This window comes from Sinohyriopsis cumingii, unplaced genomic scaffold (assembly GCF_028554795.1).
Source record: "Sinohyriopsis cumingii isolate HCF-2022 unplaced genomic scaffold, ASM2855479v2 utg002228l, whole genome shotgun sequence".
NCBI lineage: Eukaryota > Metazoa > Mollusca > Bivalvia > Unionida > Unionidae > Sinohyriopsis > Sinohyriopsis cumingii.
Genome location: NW_028316164.1, coordinates 520012 through 544086, shown reverse-complemented (window position 1 = coordinate 544086; position 24075 = coordinate 520012). Strand labels below are relative to the sequence as shown.

General features: G+C 32.7%; 1 protein-coding gene across 1 annotated transcript; it reads right to left on the bottom strand.

The window, feature by feature from the left end:
• Positions 1 to 15985: 15985 nt before the first annotated feature.
• LOC149770900 (thioredoxin domain-containing protein 5-like) lies at positions 15986 to 23952 on the bottom strand. The gene is made up of 2 exons (XM_089949000.1): positions 23856 to 23952; positions 15986 to 17661 (listed from the first exon to the last, which is right to left on the bottom strand). The coding sequence occupies exons 1-2, from the start codon at positions 23919 to 23921 to the stop codon at positions 17506 to 17508; spliced, it is 222 nt and encodes a 73-aa protein (XP_089805126.1). The 5' UTR covers positions 23922 to 23952; the 3' UTR covers positions 15986 to 17505.
• Positions 23953 to 24075: the final 123 nt, after the last annotated feature.

The following is a 24075-nucleotide window of genomic DNA, read 5'->3' as shown; positions in this document are numbered from 1 at the left end:
TTGAGGCAATCTTCAAGAAAAGGTACACGAGTTTATTTGTATAGGGCACATAACCAGCATAACTGTTACATGTTCATGAAAGAATGGTAAAGTAAAGGCTAAAATTCTGAACACAGATCAACTGAGATCATCAGCAATCTATTTTACTTCGAGTTTTGTCTAAACAAAATTATAATTCTCCACACAATGGAAAGCTAGATGTTTTAGCATCTCTTTGTTTATGATTGGCAGATTTGTCTTTTGTTTCCCACAGTAACAGAGGCCAGTTAATCTTTAAAACCCTGAAAATGGCTTGGGTTAAGAGGGAATTTTGACTGGCAACTATACTGGTACTTTGATGCATAATTGCCTTTCACTATATAATATTAGAATGATTACCGTAGTTTTGTAAAATGGGGAGTGAGGTCACTTACATCAAAAGCAAAGTACAACTCAGTTTTTAAGGTAGAAGCATTATTTCTGAAATTTCATTATTGTATTTTGGAGATATCATAAAAGTTTAGTGCAGTGGTGCCTGTGATTCTAATCCAAGGGATCTGCTTCATTCAGCAGAATGTACTTCATTCAGCACATGTAGAAACCTACAATGTACGTGTGGTGGTGCCATTATGTAAATACACTCACTAGCCTAAATGCCAGCCCTGAATAAAACCTGATTGTTGTTCATTGCTATCATACCACAATCACATTTTAATGAGTTAGGTATTTACAATTTCAAGGTAAAATAAAAACATAATTACTGGTGCATTGCATAAAAAGTCTAATGAAACAATGCATAAACAAACAATCATTAACTCAAGTCAAAGGGGAGAGGTATTGCTATGGCAACCCATGAATGCTCAATTCTTGCCATTGTCCAATCAAGTTATACACAAACCTGAGGGGCCCAGAGTGGCCGAGTGGTCTAAAGCACTCTCTGTATTGGATCACAGCCTTCTTGCCTCTGTTTGCATGGGTTCAAGTCTCACATTCGGCAATTGTGGGTATGTGAGAAAGCTTGCCAGTAGCTTCTCGTGGGTCAGTGGGTCTTTATGCGGTTTGCCCAGGTTTTTCCTCCACCATTAATACTGGCTGCCATGTATAGCCTATCGTTTGCTGAAAAATGGCATTAAACCCTAGAACAACCACCACAAATCTGAATTAGAAACAATAAGAAATTAGAAAATTAAATAAATTTATTGACTTTTAAACAAATTTATGAACTTATATTTCTATGTAATAATCACACATGCTAAGCCCAAGAGAGGTATATGCATAATATTTTGCTAATATAAATTTGTCTAAATAAATGCATTTGGAACTTGCCGCATGCATCTTTTGATATCATCTCAGATTTGTGGGTCAGCTTATATGTGGGTCATGTACTTTTCAGTGTTTATTCTTATTCAGTTTGGTGGGTCGGCTTATAAGTGAATGCGCTTATACATGAGTATATACTGTACAATATATCATTTCATATAAAATATCATGTCCTGCCTTGTGGATTAATTTCAATTTTTATCAATACTGACCTTTAAACCTGCCTATTCCACTTCACCACAGTGTCAGAAATATTAAGAATGTGGTGAAGTATGCCACAAATCACAACTCTTGATGAAGTTAAGTGAGTCCACTAAAGTCAGTCTCATGTGCATTCAGATCAAAAAGTGGTTTAAGCTTGTGCTTTTACCAGTATGACTGATTCACACTGGGCCATGCAAATTGAGACCTGCAAAAAGAAAGCCAAGTGATACTGATTCACTTTCAATAATAACTGACAACATGACAATGCTTTTCAAGTTGCAAGTCTTCATTCATAATACATATACAAATTAATACCATCAGTAAATGAATATAGTCCCACAACCAGTCTAACTAATGAACAGGGTTTAAATACCATTACACTGATATGAACTGCAATATGGCAGTGTACCAATATATTCTTACATCACTAGTAAAAAGTAGGATTGTTTGTTAGAAATGATTCTTTCCCTCTGAAGAAAAGGTCTGGAAGATGCCATATTCAATTTAATAGTGTTCCATTGGTGACATTCACTATTTAAAACAGTGTGTTTACATATCATTGCTAATTTAATAGTGTTCCATTGGTGACATTCACTATTTATAACAGTGTGTTTACAAACAATTTGACTAAAATGTATCTGATGCAGTAAATAAAAGGATGATAATGTTTGTATGTTTTTTTAACTGACAAATGACACATTTTCATTACCAATAGTGTATAAGGTTTGACATAAAAGGCATTAAAACCCAGATTATTTCATCATAATTAGCAAATTAAGCCCAAATTTGCAACTCTGTTCTTATACAAGGACTTCAAGAGTTGTATGAAGCAGTTACCTCCCCTACACAATGAGGCTTTCATACAGTAGACATGGGAAATTAAGACAGGGGTCCAGTTTAACAAGGCTTCTCTGTATATATGTATGAATAAACAATTTGAACTTGTTATAAATGAGTGTAACATAGTACTAAAGAAACTAACGTGATAAACTCCACTACTGAAGCAAGTTATATATTATGATACATATATGCATTTGGACAAAACACCCAGTGGAGAACTTGAAAAATGAACAGGCAAAACATTATAAAAAGCAGTGATTAAAAGAAAATTTAGTTATCTGGATAAATCAAAACCATAAATTTGGATAATTTCAACCTCAAAATATTTTTGGGCAAACATTGCAATTTAAACTGAATGCAGAAGCACTTAAAAAAATGGCACAAGGAGAAATAAACATAGCGGAGGTCAACATGGCGGTGCTGGGGGGTATTTTTAGCAGATATTACATTTACAGTCCTTACTATTCAAGGGCAGAATTATAGAATCTATATGAATTAAAATTATACTGCTCTTTAAAGTGATTTGGTACATAATTCCATATAATGGCAGATTCATACATGTATCTTAAGATTTTATGCCCAAATATTGAGGTCTTAATTCTTGGGACATCTAAAATCTTTGAATATCTAAAATTATATGTATTGTGTTTAAAACATTAAATCATACCAACATTGGGGCCCCGAGTGGCTGAGTGGTCTAAAATGCTCTCTGTTACGGATCACTGCCATCTCACCTCTGTCTACGTGGGTTCAAGTCTCGGATTCGACCAATGTGGGTATGTGAGAAAGCTTGCCAGTAGCTTCTCGTGGGTTGGTGGTTCTTCCCAGGGTTTTCCCGAGTTCTTCCTCATCCATTAATACTGGCCGCCATACATAGCCTATCGTGTGCTGAAAAATGGCGTTAAACCCCACAACAACAACAACATACCAACATTTGGGAAAATATAATTCAGAATTTTGAGTCTCAAGAGCTGTAACCCTTCAAAACACCTTCGTGGGTCATATTTTTGCCATAAGTACAAATCTGAGAGCATGCTCTTATATTCTGTCAGTGTCAAGTTTAGTAGTGTTCATGTCAAGATAAACTCCACTAATGAAGCAAGTTGTATATGATAAATGGGTAGCATTTTTGCCAAAAGTACAAATCTGAGAGCATGCTCTTATATTTTGTCAAGTTTAGTAGTGTTCATGTCACTGCAGAAATGCCAGACTAATTGGGATAAAATTTGAAGGTGGAGAAGAGAAATGTATGATGGATTGTCAATTTGTTGATTCTAGTTAGATTCTGATCAATGTTTCAGTTGCCCTGAAGCTTTGTTACTGACAACAGAAAAGAAGAAACAAACTGCAGACACAGGAACAATAACAAACTGCACTTACCGGTAGTCTTTTTCTTTTCCTTCTTTTTCCATGAAAAAAATAGCAACAGCTCAAATAATATGAAACATTGACAACAAATGCACACACCCCACACCAAAAGGGGATTAAACTAGGTACATGTATATCAAACTCAATGACCTTAAGGGCAAAGGTCACTACAGATTTAAAACTTTATTAAAAATCTCATTCCAACTTTCTTGTTTTGTAGGAAAAATACCCATTACACCAATAAAAGGGATGGACAACTGCTGACAGACATAAAAGCCATTAGCATATGACATGATATCCCTGATGCTCTGGCTGACATTCTTTCTTTGGGCTTTCTCTAAACATAAACATTTAATCTTTTCTAAAAACAACTTTATTTTCATCACTAAATTTATTATTGACTATTGGTGTTTGACAGTCCAGTTATTTCTCTATTTAAACAATGAAATAGGTGTGCAGGATCCAACTAAGATACCATTGTCTGCTTTCTTGCAGTACATCTCTGGGGCCCCAAGTGGCCGAGTGATCTAAAGCACTCACCATTACGGATCACTGCCATTTCACCACTGTCTGTGTGGGTTCGAGTCTATTTTTATTTGTTCCCAAGGAAACAACTTTGAACCTGCAGCTAAATGACTTGAAATAATGTAATCATAATGTCTGCATTCTGAATAGTTACATTGCTTAATTCCTACATTGACATTTCTAATCATTATACTAACCATAACCATTTGCCACCATGATCTTCTTACTGTTTAAAGTTAAGTGCAAGTTAGTTCAGCATTTTGTCTTTCTTTAAAGTTTTGAAACCATTAAGCAGTTTCTGAATGACCAATATGCTGACAATTTGGTATTATCCATTTCTTTTTTTCTTCTTCAAAATCAGTTATGAAAATGTTGTTTTGATTATTGTTTTTGGGGTTTGATGCCATTTCTCAGTGCAGGATATGCTATAAATACAATATATCATTTCCTATAAAATATCATCTTTTCTAAAAACAACTTTATTTTCATCATTAAAATTTATTATCGACTATTGTTGTTTGACTGTCCAGTTATTTCTCTATTTAAACCATGAAATACATGTGCAGGATCCTACCAAGAAAATGTTATTTTGGTTGTTGTTTTGGGGTTTAATGCCATTTCTCAGTGCAGGATATGCTATATATATATAGTGACCAGCAACTGTGGTGGAGGAAGAGCTGGGGAAAACCCCAGAAAGAACCACTGACCCACAGGAAGCTTATGACAGCTCTCTTAAATATCCACATTGGCCGAGTCTGAGACTCAAACCCACACTGACAGAGGTGAGATGGCAGTGATTGGAAACATCAAGCACTTTAGACCACTCAGCCTCCCGGGGCCCTGTAATATAAATGTCAGTTATGTATTTTCAAAAAATATAATATGCAAATAGGTCAGTTTGCATATTTAAAAGAGACTAGCTTAAACTGTTCGAATCAAGAATTTGTTGTTACAATACTGTTTGCTACAAAAGCTCTAGGTTTTTTTTTCTGTACATCAATATAAAGACATAGTTATTAGAATATATTCCAATATTGTACAGGGATCTTTTCACTTTTTCACATGTGCTAGTAAAGGTACCCGATATACCCAGGAAATGAAAAATTCCAAGCCTGACATTACTGGTGAACAACAAGTAGTTCTCCGCCAACAGTAAAGCCATATGTCGACCCTGATATTTATGTTTTGGAGTTGTCGTCTGTTGAGTTAAGCCACACGGATTCTGTGAGCGTATCCTTAATCATACATGTAAGACCTTGACGCTGCTATTTTGCGAAGACGCTGCTATTTTGCGAATACAGTTGATATATATGTCAATAAAAAGAAAAGAAATGCAATAATTACCTGAAATATTACGATATTTGGCTGGTTTGTGCAATTAGGAAATTTAGAATAATTATAAATGCATACACAGTTGAAAATTGCAGATACTAACATTTCGAGACCTAGGGTCTAAAAATTGACAGTGGGGGAAAACCAAGACGGAGCCTAAAATAGACACGAATAGACGAGCAAACATTTTGCTTCCTGTTGCCTTACAGCTAACGGGTCACTCGTTAAGATAATGTTTTTTTTAAATTTTAAATTTAAAAAAATTCAAATAAAATCTTCATGCGTTAGATTTGCCACCCATTTAGTAAACCCATCAACAATTTATAGGCAAACCCCCAATAATACAGTTATTATTATTTTTTGAACCTAAAGTTAAAAATAGAACAATAGAAATTACCTGGATCATAGGCTCCTACGTTACTTACATAATCAGCACCACCTCATAATCACGCATCTCGCGAGATTATTCACAACAAATTACGAGTTATTTGTCCGTACAAGACACCTTAGTTACTATGCTAACAGTTGGATCCACCATGTTCTACTTTTATTATTATTATTTATTTTCTAGTAGTATTTGATATTATGTTTGTTCTTGTTTTTGATGTTGACTGTTGTTTTGTTTCATTCCATTAAATATTAAAATTTAGGTCGACTGTCGTAGCAATTACATACAGACTTGGATTTCTCTTTAAATAAAAGTGTCTTGCATGCTTCCCTTCATCCTATTCAGTCTATATTTCTAAAGCCATAAACCATCATGACATGTGCTATTTTACTGAAATCTAGAATGCAATTACAATGATTTCTATTTTTAATATCAACTGTATTATTGTTAATAATATTGTCTTTATTTTTGTTAATATGGCATTGGAAACCATTTCTTTTAAAAACTCTTTTTCGTTAGGAATAAGTAATATTTTCAAATTATATGCCCAGCAAACATGATGGACATTTAACATTATGGTTTTAAATCGTCGAGGTTACGGGGTATGTAAACAGAAAACTACACAAACGCATACAACTTTTGCAGCTAGTTTCGCATTTACCATATGATTCTTCTGGCACAAAATATTATGAAAGAGACGTATGACATCTTTATATGAACACTTACCTCATTTACACATTGGTTGTTTCCCTTTACCGTCTTTTGTTAGTCAAAGATCTCCACTTTTGTATTCTGACACCTATATTAATTTTTTTTTTTTTTTTTTTTTTTTTTTTTTTAATTCAACCTAACCATCAGTTCTGACACCAAGGGGATCTTTACTCTCAATCTTGCACCACGTGGGAAACACGGAATTAACGTCACTAAATGATACTCGTTTTCATAGCAATCTATTGTGTAAAGAGTACCATAAAGATAGTGTCTCTAATGAAAACGGAGTCAGCGAAATCACCTTCTATCTAGAGACAAACGGTTAAACATACAATTATATATTTATAATTCATATGTATCTTTAAAACATAATAATTCTGAAATTAAAATTATATACAATTTTATAGAATTTCTTAGTATTAGGGACATTGGAACACAAATTATCTAACATATGAATTCAGTAATGTTCTTCATCTCTCCATGCACAATATCGAGTGTCATAAAGAAAAATCATGTAAAGAGTGACTATTTGTTTTATTAAAATCCGTTGAAACAGAGGGGAACTGAAAAGGTAAAGGACTACACTTTTGTCCCAAACTAAAATCTCATCATAAACTTAAACTAGCCAAAGAATAGTTCATTAAACGATCTGCATTTATTATTTTTTAAATAAAACAAAAAATTCTGAATATGAATCAATTTATTTAAATCAACGAATTTGGGATATTTCAACGAAAATAAATCTTCTTTAAACCCACCAAATGGACCTGACTCACACATTAATTTTTGCATCGAAGCCATCACGAAGAAAATATAATATAAAAGTGACATCAAAGTGTTATTTCTAAGGTAGAAATGGACATATTACATACTCTAATACTCTGATAAGTCAAACTTTGTCAATATTAGTGTTATGAATCAAGAAGATATAAATTAAGTTGAACGCCAATAAAATTAAATTAATTTAATTTGATGTTAATTTAAAAAATGTTACGTACACTGATGAAATCTAGTTACTTACATTAAGATTTTTATACTTTCCCGTCAACATTTGTACACACACTGCACAAAACTCCTAAACGTCCTGACCACCCTACATTGAATTTATCTAGGACGACAAATTACATCCGGTTGTAATTTATATTCGAAGAACCAATTAAAATTTGTAGATAATGTTTTGCAACCTTTAATGCAGTCATTCTCTTGAAACGTCAATTCACTAATGAATTAAGTGAATATTTGGAGTCTTTTTTCACAACCATTCTCATAATTCGCTCATTGTACGCTTAAATGTCAGATCACTGCATACAAGTATACCGTCCATCCTTCCTGTGCATTTGAATTCCCAATAGAAAACGACCATTATTGTCTTTTCGAACGGAGACTGCATAATAACACAAGAAAAGGAATTTATTACAGATTATCATGAATGAATATTAATATTGGTACTGGTCAACTTTTATTTGGCAGCGAACTTTACACATCTAAAACAATAATTTTCCTACAAAAGAAAATGCAGAAATTTGTTATTAACACGAAACGATTCACGAACATATGATCGTCTAATAGACGTTAGGTCTAATCACGTTTGAACTATAGAGATATCATGACTGCCTTAGTTGGTGATTGGATAAATTATTTTTTTTAAAAAGTCACGTTGACTGTTAAGGGTATTTTAAAGGGTATTTCAATATGTATGATACTTTAAACGTTTCGGAATCTTTTCTAACGATTCAGATTTTGTTTATTTATTGCGTATTACGTGAAAGTACATAGATAAGCAGCATTTAATTCGACAGTTATACTTCAGTCTTGTAAGAATTAAAAGGGGACCTCGATTTATTTATTTATTGTTCACCGAACTTGCAGAGCGGAAACATTTATTCTAAACATACACTATTTTACGGGATTAGTGAGAAAATATTCAAGGATTTGGATATTTATAAATGTCATTGGATTACCGAGAAGCATTTAAGGACATTCAATGTTCATTGGATTTAGCTTGATGTAAAAATTTTGGGATATTAGAACAGTGTTACTTTTGCGCATGAGCATATTAGAAATTTCATTCATAATTCTTTTGGAGCGTTTACGGATTACTGTGAAACTGATACTTGTAAATTCTTGGAATTCATACTATCCTGTTAGTTATTTCTAATTCTTTCATTTTGTTTGTTTTATAGGGAATAAACTTATACGTTGGATATTGGCAGATTTGCCCTTAAGGCAGGAGAGGTTGAACATTTTAGAATTCACGGTTTTCACTAGTGCACACAAATTTTTTTCCTAAAAGATAAGCTATATACAGAATGATGACAAATTTTAAAAACATCCCCCGTTTGTTCATATATTAATTATATAATACATAAGGAGTCTGTCCTCATGTCTATAAAAACTCCAAAACGTAATGCAAAAGTTTTGTAACATCCCTTTTCTATTGTATAATTCCATATTCAAACACTAAAAATAGACAGTTAATAGGAAAGGACAACATTTTACAGTATGCGATTTTGCTTGAGTAAATTGTAATGTTACACTTGAGGATTGTTTTGTGTGTGTGACGGTCTTTCTTATCAAGAATGTACCAGCAAAGATATATTTTTGTAAAATTTATCTCCGTATTATTATTGATCTGCCTTATGGCTAGACCAGCAAGTTGTTCTCCACCTTTTTTTTTTTTGTTTGACTGGCGACAGTCAAACAAAAAAACAACAACAAAAAAAAAAAAAAATGGCAGAGAACAACTTGCTGGTCTACCTTATGGCTTGTTTTATCTCAGTTGTATATTAAACAAGTTAGCATAAATAATGCGTATGGGTTTCATGTCTACAATGTATTCATAACATTGGTGATAAAATAATTTTATATTAACAACAAATTTATAAACATCACTTGTGAAAAGATGAATATTTTCATAATATTTTTAAGTAGTATGATTTCCATATAATATAAAAGAACATCGGGCTTATACACGGGTTGAGGTATTAAGTACACTTGCCAAATCTAGCTTGGTCATTCATTCTATTTTCAAAATTTATAAAAAATTAGATGAAAATGAAAACCAGTCCAAATTGAATTCTCGTTTTGTTTCGTATTTTGCGAGACTTAAACATTCCTTGGACAGCGGTGAATCCAATAGGAAAGAAGATAAATAGCGTCCAATTAAGCCGCGTTGATGGTCAAATTTTGAAGAAACATAGAAGCATTACAACAGACAATATGTTTGTCTATTTGAGCAAAAAGGTTATAAAATAAAAGTTTTGCATCTATTGAATGTATCTATAACGATTCACTGGTTGCCAATGAAGCTTTCAGAGCATTCATCCGTCAGGAATAGACCTGTTTTCTTCGCACCTGCACCATATTTGCATCACTTCGTACTGGCAAAATATTAAACACATTATTGTTGAAAATGTTATGAAAATGAAGGAAACTTTAGGTGTACTATGTGCTTTAAGGATACTATAGTATTCACATGCCTTAGTGATACTATATAATATTCGCATACCGTCCCGTTTGTTCATAATTCCCTCTTTGATTTAAAAAATCAAGGATATGAAAAATTTATAAAACATTATAATATCATTCTTCCGTTTACAATATCTAATCTCATTGTCGCCAGAGGTAAAAAAAAAAGTAAAAAGTTTTTGTTTGTTGGATGCCATGTTAGAAAATGCTATATATTCAACAGCTTGAGGATACATTCATCTGGCATGAAAAATATGGGCAGTTTAAAGCATCTGAGGTACTCCTCTAAAATCAGACTGGTTCCCTGATGAACTCCATTGAATCTAATATGAAATCCGGATAAAGATCAAACATGGACAAGCCAGTATCCCGATTTGATACAATGTGTAAATTTTGATATTATTCCCTAAAGTCCATAATTTATAGTGACTGTAGTAAAACTTAAAGTTAAATCAAAAGGGTTGGCAGGTCTGTGACAACATGTATTCATTTATGAGACACTACAAACAAGATATTATCATCGATACTGAAAAGCACATTGTACTCCTGAACATCCTTTATACAACAGATACGTAATTGTGATAACAACCAGGACAATGACACTGATCGAGTAACAGTGTTGATTAACTTGATCTCCAAATATGACTAAACTATTATGTGCAATATTTTAATTACATACCATATAACATCACTTGCAAGAAAGATCCAAGTATAATCTGCACAGACCCAGATCTGCCAAGGCATAATGAATCGGCAGATCTAGGTCTATATAATTTGCTAGCTGAACAAATATATAGATCATAATCTGCCAGCACAAAACACAATGGTAGATCTAGGTCTATGTTCTTTACAGTTTCTTCCAACATGTAAGCAAATACATATGGCATTGTAAACTTTCTAACAGGTGCAAGTAAACAATAAAGACAGGTGTGTAATAATGTCACAATACAATACTCCTAGATCAAAATATGAGATATATCTTGCACTTATTTGATGTAAAGAGTATAACACTTTATCATTATAATTCAGTATCAACTTATAATTACTTTATTTTTAAATATACAAGTACATGCAAAGTGTATTTCATCATCTGGCAACAATATCACAAAATTGAAATGAAAATTCATGCAATATGAAAAGATGGAAAAAAACTAGACCAATCAATAAATCATAAATTTTGTGCCCAATTTTAAGTTACAGTTAATTTATAAAGTTACATAATTATCTTATGTTTCCTGCCATACTTTATTTATCACCTATTCATAATATTGTAGAATTGTTTAATATTTACAGATGAAGTATATACATGATATTTAACAAAAACATTTAAAGTTTGTTCATAGGGAAATTGGAAATCATGTTACTACCATATTTAGGCATGTATCAAGTGTATCCAACTTCAAACAGCACAGACTTTTGCCATCACAGCATGTGCTGTATGTCAGGGTATATCCAGTTTAAAGTTAAGTGCATATTTACATAGGTGCAGATGGTAACTATTTTAGTTTGGAAAAAGTTTGGCAAAAAGTAGTCAGTGGGGAAAGTCTTGATTTCTGACAACATCCTCAAGATCAGTATCTTTGAAAATAAAGACACTTTTGAATCTGGTGAGAAAATAAAAGTAAGACAAATGGGGGAAACTTCTGTGTGCCTGACAATCATGCACACATATATTAACAAATCTGAATGGCCAATTGTAGAGATTATCTTCCCTTATCATATCCTTAACAATGGCTTTAGAAACGTAAAAACAACACCCTCTTAAATTCAAATTGACTAGAAAAATCTCATATGCAGGCATAAAATAAAATAACAAAATATTTTTATAAAATAATAAATTTAAATATTTAGTCATTTCTGAGGAAATAATTTCTTAGTTTCTTGAATTTCACCAATCTGTGATTGTGTAATTCACTGGCAAATATCTGACATCTAATTATTTCCCAAAGTCCAATCCAGAATTATAAAGCTGGTATTCCTCTTGTAGAATATATATAGTTTTTAACATTTGTAAAATGTCAACAAAATACATGAAGTTTTCAAAATTACTTGGCACTAATTTCTGATTGTCCTCAAATTTAAACTTTCAACATAAAGAACCAAGAAGTTCCAAATGGCCTTCTAACTGAGGACATCTAAAAAATAAAAAAAAGCTGACCATGATTGATTGTCTTACTAGTTTTGTGAAATATTAAGTGCATTACAGTAGTGTGATTTTTACATTAACACAATAAGCTCTGTATAATATCGAGACCATAAAAACATTTTAGGTAGGAAACGAAATGTACAACAAAGCTATCACATCATTTTGTGACCTTACTCACTTTCCCCGTTAAGATGATTTCATAAATATTTGTACTAAATTAAATATATAACATGATTATATGTTAAGATCTTAGCTTTAATCATAGGATTTCAACTCAGATCACTCCACTTTTTATTATATGTCACACCACTTCACACACTCCACTTTTTATTATATGTCACACCACTTCACACACTAGATAGTGACCCAGAAACTGTAACCCCAAATTTGTTATGCATATTACATGTTTTACACACTCCCACACTGGACAGTGACTCAAAAGTTGTAACCCCAAATCCATTACATATATTACTTGTCCCATCACTCTGCTCAACTGGACAGTGACTTTGGGATTTATTAGCCCCAAACCCATTATGTATTACATGTCCCAATACTCTTACATACTGGATGGCAACCTAGAAGTTTTAACCCCAAACATGTTACATATATTTCACGTGTCATCACTCTCCTACAAAAGGAAAGATGGATTGACAAAGGATATCACAATATCTCACCACACAAATGTGGAGATACAACTAAAGTATATAGAATAGTTCCAAGTATACTTTACATAATATGACAGAAAAAAAAAAACAATTTCTCCTTTCTACAGTTACAGACACAGCCACTAAATTTTTCAAAGCATTTCATTTGGATGTGGATTTCTTTCATTATTCAAACTCCAAAAATATTTCTGTACATATTAATTCTAATATACATTCTAAATCTACCACACTACACAAACAAATTAACCATACATGAACGTTTTACAATTCACAACATGTGATCATGACTTGCACATTAAACATTAACAATACAATGTTTAGATAAAACAAAGGCAATGAAATTTTTAATACTAATGAAATTTCTTAGTGCAGATAAACTTTAAGTAATAAATTTGTCAGATATTATTCAGGAAAGCAAGTTTGCAAAGTTTATTTGTCCAACCAACAAGAACTACAACAAAAAATGTATTTTAAGTTGTTGTTTAGCAACACAAGATATTAAGTAATCTCTCACTTTTCATATGTGTAAGCCAAATTACATGCATTTGCAATGGAAGATCTCATTTTTAACAATTTGCAAAACATTAATCCAGAATAGTATCATTCCAATTTATATCTTCCTGATTCTATATGACCGCCTAACCATGATCACTGCTGAATGATGAACTTCATCACAGTCAAAAGTACAGGTATTTTGAATGATGAATTTTATCTCAGACAGAAGTACAGATAGTCTTGATGATGAACATTATCACAGCCAAAAGTACAGGTATTCTGAATGATGAACTTTATATCAGTCAAAAGTAAAGGTATTCTGAATGATGAACTTTATATCAATCAAAAGTAAAGGTTTTCTGAATAATGAATTTTATCCCCTTTAGAAGTATTGATATTCATGATGATGAACATTATCACAGCTAAAAGTACAGGTATCCTGAATGATGAACTTTATATCAATCAAAAGTACAGGTATTCTGAATGATGAACTTTATATCAATCAAAAGTACAGGTATTCTGAATGATGAACTTTATATCAATCAAAAGTACAGGTATTTTGAATGATGAACTTTATATCAATCAAAAGTAAAAGGTATTTTGAATAATGAATTTTATCCCCTTTAGAAGTACCGATATTCATGATGATGAACATTATCACAGCTAAAAGTAAAGGTATTCTGAATGATGAATTTTATATCAATCAAAAGTACAGGTATTCTGAATGATGAACATTATCACAGCTAAAAGTACAGATATTCTGAATGATGAACTTTATCTCAGTCAAAAGTAAAAGTATTCTGAATGGTGAATTTTATCCCTGTCAGAAGTACAGGTATTCTGAATGATGAACTTTATCTCAGTCAAAAGTAAAGGTATTCTGAATGATGAACTTTATATCAATCAAAAGTACAGTTATTCTGAATGATGAACTTTATCTCAGTCAAAAGTAAAGGTATTCTGAATGATGAACTTTATATCAATCAAAAGTAAATGTATTCTGAATGATGAACTTTATATCAATCAAAAGTACAGGTATTCTGAATGATGAACATTATCACAGCTAAAAGTACAGGTATTCTGAATGTATGAACTTTATCTCAGTCAAAAGTAAAAGTATTCTGAATGATGAATTTTATCCCTGTCAGAAGTACAGGTATTCTGAATGATGAACTTTATCTCAGTCAAAAGTAAAGGTATTCTGAATGATGAACTTTATCTCAGTCCAAAGTAAAGGTATTCTGAATGATGAATTTTATATCAATCAAAAGTACAGGTATTCTGAATGATGAACATTATCACAGCTAAAAGTACAGGTATTCTGAATGTATGAACTTTATCTCAGTCAAAAGTAAAAGTATTCTGAATGATGAATTTTATCCCTGTCAGAAGTACAGGTATTCTGAATGATGAACTTTATCTCAGTCAAAAGTAAAGGTATTCTGAATGATGAACTTTATATCAATCAAAAGTACAGGTATTCTGAATGATGAACTTTATCTCAGTCAAAAGTAAAGGTATTCTGAATGATGAACTTTATATCAATCAAAAGTAAAGGTATTCTGAATGATGAATTTTATCCCTGTCAGAAGTACAGGTATTCTGAATGATGAACTTTATCTCAGTCAAAAGTAAAGGTATTCTGAATGATGAACTTTATATCAATCAAAAGTACAGGTATTCTGAATGATGAACTTTATCTCAGTCAAAAGTAAAGGTATTCTGAATGATGAACTTTATATCAATCAAAAGTACAGTTATTCTGAATGATGAACTTTATCTCAGTCAAAAGTAAAGGTATTCTGAATGATGAACTTTATATCAATCAAAAGTAAAGGTATTCTGAATGATGAACTTTATCTCAGTCAAAAGTAAAGGTATTCTGAATGATGAACTTTATATCAATCAAAAGTACAGGTATTCTGAATGATGAACTTTATCTCAGTCAAAAGTAAAGGTATTCTGAATGATGAACTTTATCTCAGTCAAAAGTAAAGGAATTCTGAATGATGAACTTTATATCAATCAAAAGTACAGGTATTCTGAATGATGAACTTTATCTCAGTCAAAAGTAAAGGTATTCTGAATGATGAACTTTATATCAATCAAAAGTACAGGTATTCTGAATGATGAACTTTATCTCAGTCAAAAGTAAAGGTATTCTGAATGATGAACTTTATATCAATCAAAAGTACAGGTATTCTGAATGATGAACTTTATCTCAGTCAAAAGTAAAGGTATTCTGAATGATAAACTTTATCTCAGTCAAAAGTAAAGGTATTCTGAATGATGAACTTTATATCAATCAAAAGTACAGGTATTCTGAATGATGAACTTTATCTCAGTCCAAAGTAAAAGTATTCTGAATGATGAATTTTATCCCTGTCAGAAGTACGGGTATTCTGAATGATGAACTTTATCTCAGTCCAAAGTAAAGGTATTCTGAATGATGAATTTTATCCCTGTCAGAAGTACAGGTATTCTGAATGATGAATTTTATCCCTGTCGCAGGTATTCTGAATGATGAACTTTATCCCTGTCAGAAGTACAGGCATTCTGAATGATGAACTTTATCTCAGTCCAAAGTAAAAGTATTCTGAATGATGAATTTTATCCCTGTCAGAAGTACAGGTATTCTGAATGATGAATTTTATCCCTGTCAAAAGTATGGGTTTTCTTAATGATCAACTTTATATCTGACAGTAAGAAGCATGTATATTTTAGGTTATGAACTTGATAGCAGTCAGAAGTACAAACATTCTGATATGATGAACTTTATCTGTCAGAAGTACAGGTTTACAGTATAAAAAAATTAAGTGACCAGATGATTGATATTAAACTTTTAAAAACTTAACAGCCTATTACCATTTTTGCAAATACAGACTTGTGTATAATGACCATTCAGGGTGCTATGTACAAGTAGATATTGATGAGCATATTGTCCTGATACTGAAATTGGCATGTATTGATCAATGTATAAATAAGAGCCATCTTGCTTGGTTTTTATACACACATGGCACTTTTACGGGAGCTATGTAGCTTGGTTTTTATACACACATGGCACTTGTACAGGAGCTATGTAGCCTGGTTTTTATACACACATGGCACTTGTACAGGAGCTATGTAGCCTGGTTTTTATACACACATGACACTTATACAGGAACTAAGTAGCCTGTTTCTTATACACACATGGTACTTACATACATAAGCTATGTGACCAGGTTTTATACATACATGGCACTTGTATAAAGGAGCTATGTGGCTTGGATTTTATATAGACATGGCACTCATATACCTTGGTTTTATTAAAAAAAACATGGCACTTAAATACAGATGCTATGTAGCTTGGTTTTTATTGATATGTGGCACTTGTAAGCAGGTGGGTGCATAATCAGGTTTAAATAAAGTTAAAAGTGAAGTAAATGCATTTTGAATGCTTGCATTGGCAAGATAACTTCATTAAGATCTAGAATGAAAAGTGCACCCATTATTCAGTGAAATAATGCCATAAAGTACAGCACAGGACTGGGCACTTTGTTGTGTAATGTAACTTCCATGTCATCCAGATGCTTTGACATAGATACATCAATATCAGGACACAACTACATCCTCCACTGCTAAATCTCAAGTTAAGCCACTGATCAAAATTATTTCTTGTAAGTAATAACCAAAGGAGTCTTGGATTAACCCAAAATATGTGTACTATAAAATCTCTTATGTACTAATCTGAACTAAATTCCTATATATGTACAATACAAACAAGTATACAGTGCACTCAACAGTTTCACTGGGAAAGGATGTAATTATCATTTTGTAATAATTTATCATTTCCATCATGTTTACTGAGATTAGATGTTTGCGATAAAAAGAGGTGCCGTCTTTTTATGTTAGATGTTACTATTTACCAATTATGTATGGGTTTTATGATCATCTTTTATAAGAAGGTGCCCTTTCCAACAGTTTTTAGTACTTAAGGTCCTGACTAACACTGCATCTAAACATCAAAGCAAGCAATCACACTGGCTGATGATTACTTAAGATTAAATCTGCCACTGGTCCCAAATTTACAGTTCATCATGCTCCGACTCCATTTTTTCTTCTTCCATCACCTCAAAGTATCTCTCCACAAATCGACTTAAAGCATCTAAGTCACGTCCCTCCAAATAGTCCTCTATCTTAACACCATTACGGAACAGTAGCAGAGTATGATAGACTGTCACCTGTTTGAATAAATTTCTTTATTACTATCAGTCATTATCAAAATGATCATTCCAGCATCATCAATACATTATCACCAACACTGAGATCATCACTGATGTTAAGGCAGTGTGATATATGAACATGTATTCTGTACTTTACATATATACATAAGCTAAGTATGTTTTTTGTTGAACCCAGCTTTTATCACCTTAGTTAACAAATATGAATGTTGAGGTTAACCTACATTTTAACATTGTTGTTAATATAAACTTTAACATTGAGGTTAATCGAAACCTTAACACTGAGGTCAATCTAAAGTTTAACATTGAGGTTAACCTAAACTTTAACACTGAGGTTAAACCAAACTTTAACACTGAGGTTAAACCAAACTTTAACAATGAGGTTAATTTAAAGTTTAACATTGAATTTAATCTAAACCTTAACATGGAGGTTAATCTAAACTTTAACATGGAGGTTAATCTAAACTTTAACACTGAGGTTAATCTAAACTTCAACATTGAGATTAATGTAGATTTTAACACTGAGGTTAATCTAATCTTTAACATGGAGGTGAACATAAGCTTTAACATAGGGTTTAATTTAAACGTTAACATTGAGGTTAATCTAAACTTTAACAATGAGGTTAATCTAAACTTTAACACTGAGATTAACATAGACTTTAACATGGAGGTTAATCTAAACTTAAACAGAGATTAACATAGACTTTAACACTGAGGTTAATCTAACTTTAACATGGAGGTTAATCTAAACTGTAACATCAAGGTTAATCTAAATTTTAACACTGATGTTAATCTAAGGTGTTGACAGACATACAGATTGACCTGCACATTGGCACAAATGTGTTTCCTATGTCTAGATTCCACCTGGATTGAAAGAAAACAGCTAATTGAGATAAAATATGCTTAAATAACAAACAAAAATAAAAATGCTTGTGGTGCAAAATGATAAAACAAATTCTATTTAATAACATTGATTTTTTTAATCTGATAAAAATAATACCATCATTATTCGAAATAATCATGGCATATACTTTTTGGTACATAATATTTTCAAATTCTTGCAATGTCAATTGCACATAACATTTCTAGACAGCAATTCCATTTTCTAAAACATAAGAAAAAATTTAAGTTTGAATATAAGCTAAGCACGTTATATCTATACTGAAAATTAAGGCCATACTATGTGTAATTTTCAAAAATGTCCCATGGAAAATTAATTCATGTAATATGAAATATTATGTAATAATGACCTGTACTATAATTACTATAGTACATAATGTTTTATAATAGGTAGGGTGTAAGAATTATGGTGAATTATTCCTAATTACTGTTTATAATGCAAAAAAATAAACTCACTTTTCAAAGATTGCTAATTACTGTTAGGCAGGGACATTATAATTAGTGAAAGTAAAGATAATGAAAAAAAAAAATCCCCCAAAAATCGTTACAGTAGTATGAAGAAGTCTGCAAAGTTCAAGGACTTGTGTACTGATGGATGGATGCAGTAAAATAAAAGCACAGCATGCAGGCAGGCAGTCCTAATGGTATATACCAAAGCTTCACAAAATATCCAATTTGTTTGATAACATTTAACATTTGTCCATCGACATTTAATCCTTATGCGAATACTTTTAATGCAGAAGTTGATGGACAGACACAACAGTCAGTATTCAGTTCAAGATATTTAGCTTTTTCTAGTATGGAACATAATCAGAAATAATCAGAGGGATGTTCAGTTTTTTAAAAAAAATGATGTTTAAGTGTTCTGATCACTCAAAGAATTTATATTCTTATGTATATCTGTTTTATTTTCATAATTCTAATCTGAAAGGGTAATTTAGTTAATAACATTTTTAAGCACCAATTTACTATATGATTGTAGTTGGCACTTTAAAGATGAGTCATTCTTTTATGAAGTGTGTAAACTTCATTCACAAGTTTCAGGGCCAAGTTGTACTATTAATACAGGTAAACATCACATGATTTCACTTCAGGACAGTAGTTTCTGAAAGAACAGTATGACTTAATTCCTGATTGATAAGTGTAAAGCATGTGACATCATTTAAGAGTTCAAATCATTCTGGAATGAATATAAATCTTTCAGTTGTATTATGACTTAGTTATCTGTTAAAGAAATGTTTATTTAAGACTTAGGTTGTTTTTGTTGTAGAGTTTAATGCCAATTTTCAGCACAAGATAGGCTACACATGGCAGCTAGTATAACTGGTGGAGGAAGAATCCTGGAAAACCCCAGGAAGAACCACTGACCCATGAAAAGCTACTGGCAGTCTTTCTCACATACCGATGTCAGCTGAGTCTGAGACTCGAACCCACGCAGACAGAGGTGAGATGGCAGTGACCTGGAATGGTGACCACTTTAGACCACTCTGCCACCCTTTAGATGTAGGAATTAATAGTATTAATATTAGTCTTGGAAGGATATTTAGTTGTTTTTCATTGTGATGATTAATTTACTTAATTCAAACATTCATGGGAATAATAAAGTGCTTGGGCTATCTGGATTACTTGGAAATATACAGCTATTTCAGAAATTATGAATTCATTTAAAGACACTTGGAAAATATCATCGTGATTCATTAGTACTAATGGTAGATCAGTACAATAGTGAATATTACTCAAAATATCACTGGAACTCATTCAAATTATGTAGTACTTTGGACTTGACAGAACAATGAGGTATATTTAGGATTTCATTCACCATAGTGTAAGTTATTTTTAATTTTTCACTTTGTATTTTAGGGAAAATAAAATTATTTTCAATTTTACCAAGTTTGTTGGTTTTCTCTCTCTTTCATTACTTAATTTAAAACCATAGAGTCTTAACTAAATGACCATTGTGTAAAAATCTAAACTGCTTCTATGAGTGACTGTTCCATACTGAAAGCGCCTTCCCTGGGTCCCAATTATGTTTAAATGGAACAGTCCCTAGTACAGCTGATTGACATGATGGGATTATTAACAGAATCAACTACAAACATAAAAGGGGCCCCGAGAGGCCGAATGGTCTAAAGCGCCGTCCGTTACAGATCACTGCCATCTCACCTCTGTCTGCGTGGGTTCGAGTCTCGGATTTAGCTAATGTGGGTATGTGAGAAAGCTTGCCAGTAGCTTCTCGTGGGTCGGTGGTTCTTTCCGGTGTTTTCCCGGGTTCTTCCTCCACCATTAATACTGGCCACCATGTGTCGCCTATCGTGTGCTGAAAAATGGCATTAAACCCTATAACAACAACAAACATTAAATAACACTTGCAATTAGCATGAGTATAACACAATGAACACCATATAAAAGAAGGTCTGCCTATGCTGAGATGTAGAATGTAATGCAGCCTCATCCACTCACCTAGTACATTCTTTAAGTTTAATTCAGTTACACGAACACAGAACAGTGCTCATAACATGAAACCAAGCAATCAAACCATGTACTCCACACCTCTCCTCATACTCACACTTAATACAAAGTACTTGTCTTGGATGAAATACACTCTGGCAAGTATGACCTCCTCAAGCTTTGAAACTCTGATTTGCAAACAATGCAAGCTTTTATCATATCTGGTACACAGCCCGTGTACTTATAAGTGTCCCACTCATTTGCAAACAATGCAAGCTTTTATCATATCTGGTACACAGCCCATGTACTTATAAGTGTCCCACTCATTTGCAAACAATGCAAGCTTTTATCATATCTGGTACACAGCCCATGTACTTATAAGTGTCCCACTCATTTGCAAACAATGCAAGCTTTTATCATATCTGGTACACAGCCCATGTACTTATAAGTGTCCCACTCTGGCAGTATTTAAAACTGCAACCACAAGCACTGAAATACACCCTGAAACACTCATCTACAACAGTGCAAGCTACAACATATGTTCTTGTGAGTTCCACTCTGGCAATATTTAAAACTACATCCACAAGCATTGAAATACACCATGAAACACTCTTCTACAACTGTGTAAGCTCTTAAAATCTAAGGCAATATTTAAAACTGCATGCAGTATGCCAGGCACATGCTGAAACAATCTCTTGCATTTATTCTGACTCATAGTGACATACCCTGAAACACTCTCCTACACTAATACAGGCTGTTAAGACACATACTGAAACACTCTCCTGCATTCATACAAACTCTTACTAACATAATAATAATAATAATGAGGACTTGGCATAGCACCTAATCTTTAGAAGCTCTAAGCACTTTACAATATTAGACAACACCTATAAGATAAAAAAACAATGATATGATTACAAAAACAAACATTAAAAAAACATGGTGAGAATATTTAAGGTAGGAAACATTATTATGTCTTTAAGTTTGTTCTTGGAGTTGAAATGAGTTTTGAGAGCCCTCTTGAATGTGATCACTTTGTCTTCTACACTACTACAGGCTGTTAAAACAAAAAATTGAAACAAACTACTGCATTAATACAGACTCTTACTGACATGTACTGTAACACTCACCTACAGTAATACAGGCTGTTAAAACATACTGAAACACTCTCTTGCATTCATACAGACTCTTACTGATATATAGTGAGGCATGTCTACACTAATACAGGCTGTTAAAACACATGCTGAAACACACTACTGCATTCATACAGACTCTTACTGATATATAGTGAGGCATGTCTACACTAATACAGGCTGTTAAAACACATGCTGAAACACACTACTGCATTAATACAGACTCTTACTGATATATAGTGAGACACGTCTACACTAATACAGGCTGTTAAAACACATACTGAAACTCTCTTGCATTCATACAGACTCTTACTGATATATAGTGAGGCACGTCTACACTAATACAGGCTGTTAAAACACATGCTGAAACACACTACTGCATTAATACAGACTCTTACTGATATATGGTGAGACAAGTCTACACTAATACAGGCTGTTAAAACACATGCTGAAACACACTACTGCATTAATACAGACTCTTACTGATATATAGTGAGACAAGTCTACACTAATACAGTCTGTTAAAAAACATGCTGAAACACACTACTGCATTAATACAGGCTTACTGATATATAGTGAGACACGTCTACACTAATACAGGCTGTTAAAACACATGCTGAAGCACTCTTGCATTAATACAGACTCTTACTGATATATAGTGAGACAAGTCTACCCTAATACAGGCTGTTAAAACACATGCTGAAGCACACTACTGCATTAATACAGACTCTTACTGATATATAGTGAGACACGTCTACACTAATACAGGCTGTTAAAACACATGCTGAAACACACTACTGCATTAATACAGACTCTTACTGATATATAGTGAGACAAGTCTACACTAATACAGGCTGTTAAAACACATGCTGAAACACACTTCTGCATTAATACAGACTTACTGATATATAGTGAGACACATCTACACTAATACAGGCTGTTAAAACACATGCTGAAACACACTACTGCATTAATACAGACTCTTACTGATATATAGTGAGACAAGTCTACACTAATACAGGCTGTTAAAACACATGCTGAAACACACTACTGCATTAATACAGACTTACTGATATATAGTGAGACACGTCTACACTAATACAGGCTGTTAAAACACATGCTGAAACACACTACTGCATTAATACAGACTCTTACTGATATATAGTGAGACAAGTCTACACTAATACAGGCTGTTAAAACACATGCTGAAACACACTACTGCATTAATACAGACTCTTACTGATATATAGTGAGACACGTCTACACTAATACAGGCTGTTAAAACACATGCTGAAACACAATACTGCATTAATACAGACTCTTACTGATATATAGTGAGACAAGTCTACACTAATACAGGCTGTTAAAACACATGCTGAAACACACTACTGCATTAATACAGACTTACTGATATATAGTGAGACACATCTACACTAATACAGGCTGTTAAAACACATGCTGAAACACACTACTGCATTAATACAGACTTACTGATATATAGTGAGACACGTCTACACTAATAAAGAGGCTGTTAAAACACATGCTGAAACACTCTCTTGCATTAATACAGACTCTTACTGATATATAGTGAGACAAGTCTACACTAATACAGAGGCTGTTAAAACACATGCTGAAACACACTACTGCATTAATACAGACTCTTACTAATGTACTGAAACACTCTCCAACAGTAATACAGGCTGTTATACCTACCTCATACTTAGAACACAGATCAGGCTCTTGGGTGCAGTCCACTTTGGCAATCTTGATTTCCTCCATATGAGCATACTTTTTTAAGTTTTACCAAGCTCATCCCAAGTTGGAGCAAGCCTTTTACAGTGACCACACCTGATAATTCAACAAAACAATCTCTGAGTAGCTGACATCTTTGATATCATGCATTTAAGTAATGAGAAATTTTTTATACATTCCT